At 40.7% G+C, this 6000-nt stretch overlaps 1 protein-coding gene across 2 annotated transcripts in view; it reads left to right on the top strand.

The window, feature by feature from the left end:
* Positions 1-1156: 1156 nt before the first annotated feature.
* Positions 1157-6000, top strand: part of alcama (activated leukocyte cell adhesion molecule a) — a 303924-nt gene continuing 299080 nt past the window's right edge. The window contains exon 1 of one of the 2 annotated variants that reach the window (XM_086006913.1): positions 1157-1582. In XM_086006913.1, coding sequence (XP_085863039.1) covers positions 1516-1582 — 67 coding nt within the window. In that variant the 5' untranslated portion in view covers positions 1157-1515. The remainder of the gene's footprint in view (positions 1583-6000) is intronic. The other variant, XM_086006912.1, reaches the window with a different exon arrangement.

Raw genomic sequence — 6000 nt, 5'->3', positions numbered from 1 at the left:
ATATATTGCTCGAGTCTGAGCAGCTTATTTTAAGTTTTCTGAAGCTCTAAGGTTTTCACCATGATAAATCAATATCAAATCTGTGTTTTTGTCCAGTCGCATATATATTTCATGCTTTTCTCTCAATTTCACAAAGAGTATTGCAAACTTTAAAAAACAATATTGTAAATAATATTCTGTTTGTGGTAGTCACTGCCTGGCACTGTACTTACTGTATATTTTCTAAAGGAAATACAAAACATCTTGTATTTATGTAGTGCCTTTAATATAGAAATATAAACATCGCAAGATGCTTCACAGAAGTGTAATCAAACAAAAATTGACACTGAGCCAAAGAATGAGATATTAGGACGAGTGACTAAAAGCTTGGTTGAAGGGGTGTTATTTAAGGAGTGTCTTAAAGGAGGAGAGGGAGGTGGAGAAGTTTAGGGAGGGAATTCCAGAGCTTAGGTTCAAGGCACCACTCCCAAAGGTGAGATGAAGAGGGGCGGGGGGTTCGGAAATACACAAGAGGCCATAGTTGGAGGAACGCAGAGTTCTTGGAGGGTTGTAGGGCTGGAGCAGGATACAAAGATAAGGAGGGATTTGAATACAAGCATAAGAATTTTAAATTTGAGGAACCTAGAGCAGATGTAGCAACATGTATAAAATGAAGCAACTTTGTTGCTAAAATCAGTTCCAGAGAATATACTAACGGCCCATAACGTCTCAGAGAAATAAAGAAGGAAAAGCAGGTTGGGACAAGTAATCTTATATAAATATTAACAGCAAATGCTGGAAACACTCAGCAGGGACCTAGATATAAATGTTTGCCCTTCTCCATCCATCTTGTATTTATATAGTGTTTTTAATATAGAACTAAACATCGCAAGACGCTCCACAGAAGTGTAATCAAACAAAAATTGACACGGAGCTAAAGAACGAGCTATTAGGACGAGTGACTTAAAGCTTGGTCCAAGTGGTGGTTTTTAAGGAGTGTCTTAAAGGAGGAGAGGGAGGTCAGAAACGCTCAGCGGGAGTGTTTCTATATCATTTTCTCTGTTTATATGTCAGATTTCCAGCATCCGCAGGATTTTGCCTTTCAATCTGATACAAATGTTACGGGCGAGGCTTGGCACTGTTTGCGGAGACTGAGCCTTGGGACTACAACTTCCAGGAGGCATTGCACGGCCAGCGCCTGCTCCCCCGGGGGTGGGAGAGTGCGCATGTGCCGAGCGGAGGCATTCACCTGCTCCAGGAGCGACGCTGCCCGAGCTAGCCTTGCTCCATCCATCACACTGACAGTCTCCAGTCCAGGGCGACACAGAGCCGCCGGCCCCCCTCACAGCCTCTGTCACATCTAACGGGACACACGCTCACAAATCAAAGTGGGCAAGAAACTTCCAGAGGCAAGATTAGAGCGGATATTTAAATAAAAAAGTTTTTTAAATTTTTGGTTAAAAAAAAGACATCCGCTTTTATCGACTGGTTCGTGATCCGCAGCGAGTAAAAAAAAGAGAAATAACAGACGGGAAGATGGGAGCGTCTGGCATTGGGATCTTGCACCGGCTTTTGCTCCTCGTTCTGGGGCTAGGGATGCAAGGTGAGATTTAACTGCTGGCTTGTTTAATGCAATGTGTGTTTGGAGGAGGGGGTTGCCTTGAAGTGCTGAAATTTGGGGATTATTCTATAACTTTTTTTTAGTTAATTTTGAATTGTGCCGACATAAAAACGCCAGCCAAGCTAAGGTGCAATTCGAAAAAAAAGTTAAATAAGTTTATTCCCCTCCCACCCTTTTTATGAATGAACCTGTTTATTGTGTTTATATCCATGTCCAGCGCCGTTTATTTCCCCCCCCCCCCTGTTGCATGTACAACTGCGATGCTATTTTTGATGGTTACATTATGTCCTTTAAAAACGACCTGATTGCCTCAACACACAACACCAGGTTTGTTTGCAGATCGGGTGAGGGAAAAGGCGGGGAGATGGGGGCGAGCGGGCGAACGAACTTGTTTATCTGGTCCTGCAGGTATAACACCTGCAGATCGAATATCCTTTTAATAAGTTTGGATTAGCGAACAAAAAAAAGTTCTGAACCATTGGGAAGTAATTGAAGATTGTTTGTTGTTTTTGTTGAGTAAATCAATAAAAGGACGGTGTTCCGATATATTTTTTTTTAAAAGTGAAAGTGCTCTTTGTTCAGAGAATGCCCAAAGTCACATCTCTTGCTGCCATATGCCAGATTCTGACAGCAACGCCGCCTTAAACTTTCCATCGATCGCACCAATATTTTTATTCTTGAACCAAGTGATTCTTTGGCAACTGGCATGTAGGTTGTTTAGTTCATTTTTTTAGGAAATTAAAAAAAAATCTCTCATGCAAATACACAGCAATTAGTGGTGGGCCTGTGTTAAAATCTTGGCATGTTGCCCGGAGCCGAACTTTGCCCTTGACTCGGGACACTTACTGACTGACCGAGAAGGGGAGTCTTCCCTCGGCGCTGGTCGCCGCGCCCTGTGATCCGAACAGGTCAAATGATGTTCTCACATTCCAGCCAAATGCCTTCCTGTATCCAGTCTCCAAGCGCCGGCCAGGTCATGTTATCAGTCCAAGCAGAATAAAAAGATGTTGCTTTTTCGACTAACCAATCCAACACGGGAAAATAGGCCATTTGAAACAGGGCAGGTGTCGAGAATTGTTATTTATTTGAACTTTTGTAATTAATTTTCCTGCTTTTTAACTTTGAAAAGTTCATTTTTTTAAATCACTTTCCTTTTATTTTATGTATTTTTCTGCCACACGGCAGTGCACCTATGAGGAAAGCGGGCGCTGGTTAGCGTTAAACTATTAATGGAGTAGCTGTCACTAAGTATAAATTGCACAGACAGGATGTCGAGAGTAGGGAAACTTTTTGGATAACATCCTTGATTTAAAAGCTCAAAGAGAAAAAAAGGAAACATTGTTCCCTTTCTGTATTTTCCTGTTGTAGCTATCTGGGCGGGATTTAATGTGTGGTTTAAACCTGGGGTTTTCTCAATCCCTTTGAATTTATCTGACTTGAAGAGGTCAGCATGAAAGTGCTGTCAGGAGGTTGGCTGAAGATGATATTCATGGTTGCTTTTAAGTTCGAGTGAAGTGCAGTTCTAGTTAAATATGTGTTTGATATTCTTCTTCATTTTGAAATATAATTATCAGGTGTTTACTCTTCAGAGAAAATGTAATGTTGTCAAAACAATTATATTTGAGAACAAACCTAGTTATAAACTGTTGCAAAGAAATAAAACTAAACAAATAACATGCTGGAAAACTGAATTTGAACAGAAAATGTTGGGAATACATAGCAAGTGATTCAGCATCTATAAAGGGAAAACATTAGAATTGGGTTTTGGCCAAGGCTCTACATCTGAAATGTTAAACTATATTTGTTTCTGATATTGATGCATCTGCTCTGTATTTGCACCATTTTCTGTTTGTTAAATTTTGTTCATTACAAATCTCATTACAGCAGATGGTTTTTAAGTGCATTATGTCAGAGGGTTTGCCAAAGCCCAATAGATAATAATATGTTTCAATTGCTAATAATCTGTAGATATACTACACTCCTATTTGACAAAAAAACATTGTTTTTTTTTGGATCTGGGTAGGTTGAGGTCACTGGTGATGTGTGAACGCACTGTTCCAACTGGTTCCTCTTTCCCAATCACAGCATTGTGCTAACCATAGTCTTGATTAACTCAATATGGTATCAGTCATTTTGCTGGTTTGCAGCATATTGAGGTCCGCAGGACCAGATGAATTAAAGATGTATTGGACAAATAAATAATTGTTAAATTTAATAGAATCCCTAATTCAGTATTTTATTTTGTCTTGGTTATTTCATACCACACACTGTTAGTTCGAACCAAAAACAGTGGGGACAACCTGCTGTAGGCTTTTGCTAATAGTATTCTTGAGCTAGTCACTGGGATTATGCATCGATGTTTCCCAAGGCTTTTGCATGGTGGCTATTTTCTCTTTCTCATCCTCCTTTCTCCCTCATTCCCGCCCCTCTGTTCCTGCCCCCTCTTGCTTTTGGATGAGACGTTAAACCAAGGTCCCGTCTGCTTTCTCTTGGGTGGACGTAAAAGAGCCTATGGCACTATTTTGAAGAAGAGCAGGGGAGTTATCCCCCGGTGTCCTGACCAATATCTATCACTCAATCAACATAAAAACAGATTATCTGGTCATTATCACGTTGCTGTTTGTGGGAGCTCGCTGAGCGCAAATTGGCTGCCTCGTTTCCTACATTACAACAGTGACTACACTTCAAGAAAAAATGACTTCAGTGACTGTTAAGCGCTTTGGGACGTCTGGTGGTTGTGAAAGGCACTATATAAATGCAAATCTTTTCATTTTCTCTCTCCTGCCTCTTCTCTCTTCCTAATAGATTTTCATGTTGAAAACCTTTGAGACAAACACAGAAATGTTATATGTTACACATGTTATAAATCATTGTCACTTCTGCTACCACGAGACACACACTAAGATTGTTGAGACCTGCTAGAACTTGCACCATCTAAAAACAGAACTCCGAGGCCTCTTTTAAAGCGGTAGCATGTTCTGTAACCTGGCAACCACAAAGGGTGTCTTCGCATCATGTGCAAGTGCTGGACCTGGGGAATTGTTAGTGTGACGCAAGTAGACTGCATTTTCTGTCAAAATATGGGAATAGTATTATAAACTATAATTACAATAATCTACAGAACCCACTCTCATTTTTTGATTTGTTGTATTATTTAAATAGTCACATTTTGTTTATTTTAGTGAAAATCTACCACTGCAGTCTGCAGAGGGTGAATTGTTGTATTAGCCAAGATAAAGGACGTTTGTGTTGGTGAATGGAGCATTTTCCCATTTTGGGGACCCACTGTTAGCATCAAACACTCCTTGGTCAGGTATAGCACAGCCAACTGCAGAGTAAAGCTTACTGTACACTACCCCAACAATGTGTCTTTTCCTCAATCTCTGGAGAGCACTCCCTATAACGCCAAAGTGGCATGTCCATTGCCCACTCCAACCATTCCTGTTGCTTCCCTGAGTGATATTGACTAACTAGTATTCTAGTATCTAAAACGAGACACATGCTGTGGGCCCAATGCACTAGAAACTGGGTTGACATTTTCTGAACTCATTTAACTTGGGACTTTTGCAGCCAGCAGAGTAAGGAGATCTTCATTCCACCAGTCAGGGTTAGATTCAAGCCCAGAGGTTAAGAACAATTTTCTAAATCCCTGCATTACCTAAGCAAGGAGAGGTGGGGGGGGGTGAACATTCAACAATTTTTTTAATGAATTTTCAAATGTAAGATGCAAATTTGCCATGTCTTTTTCTTCAGCTGATTTTACCAGTTTGGATTTTACAGGCTTAGCACTCTCCAGTGCTCTGGCATCCACTCACACCCACCAGAGCCTTGAAAATAATTTCCATGAGCCTCTGAAATTTCCTCCCTCATTTCCTTTGTGATCTTAGGAAGTATCCCATCGGACCATTGATTTCCTTTAGCCTAACCACCGTATGGGATTTCCCTTCTGTCTTTTCATAATATCACTCATCTTGCTCTCAACCACTTCAGGATTCGCCTTCTCTTTAGTAAAAACCAATGTGAAGAACTTACTAAGGACCTCTGCTGTTTTTTGATCACAATCTATGAATTGCCAACCCTCCTTTCGGAGCGTCTCACCTTGCTTTTAATAATTCCCTTTTTGCTACTATACTTGTCAAACAACATTAAAAGAAACATTTTACATGTTTTCCTCATGCTCCCTCATGGCTTCCCTTATCCCTCTTAACCTCCTTATATTCTCCTATTCCCCATTAGTTTTTTTTCCATTATTATTCTTTCAGACCCCATAGACCCTCTGCTTCCATTTTACAGGAAACTTTGTGCTATCTGGCACCGACGGGACCGAGCTGTTGCCGTCCCATCAAAACTGCCGGACAAACCAGCGCTAATGTTGAAACATAGAGATTTTGAGCTCCGTA

This window comes from Somniosus microcephalus, chromosome 14 (assembly GCF_052327205.1).
Source record: "Somniosus microcephalus isolate GS21.2 chromosome 14, FLI_Smic_1.0, whole genome shotgun sequence".
Lineage (NCBI taxonomy): Eukaryota > Metazoa > Chordata > Chondrichthyes > Squaliformes > Somniosidae > Somniosus > Somniosus microcephalus.
Note: the sequence above shows the minus strand (reverse complement) of the source record. Positions and strands in the feature narration are given on the sequence as shown.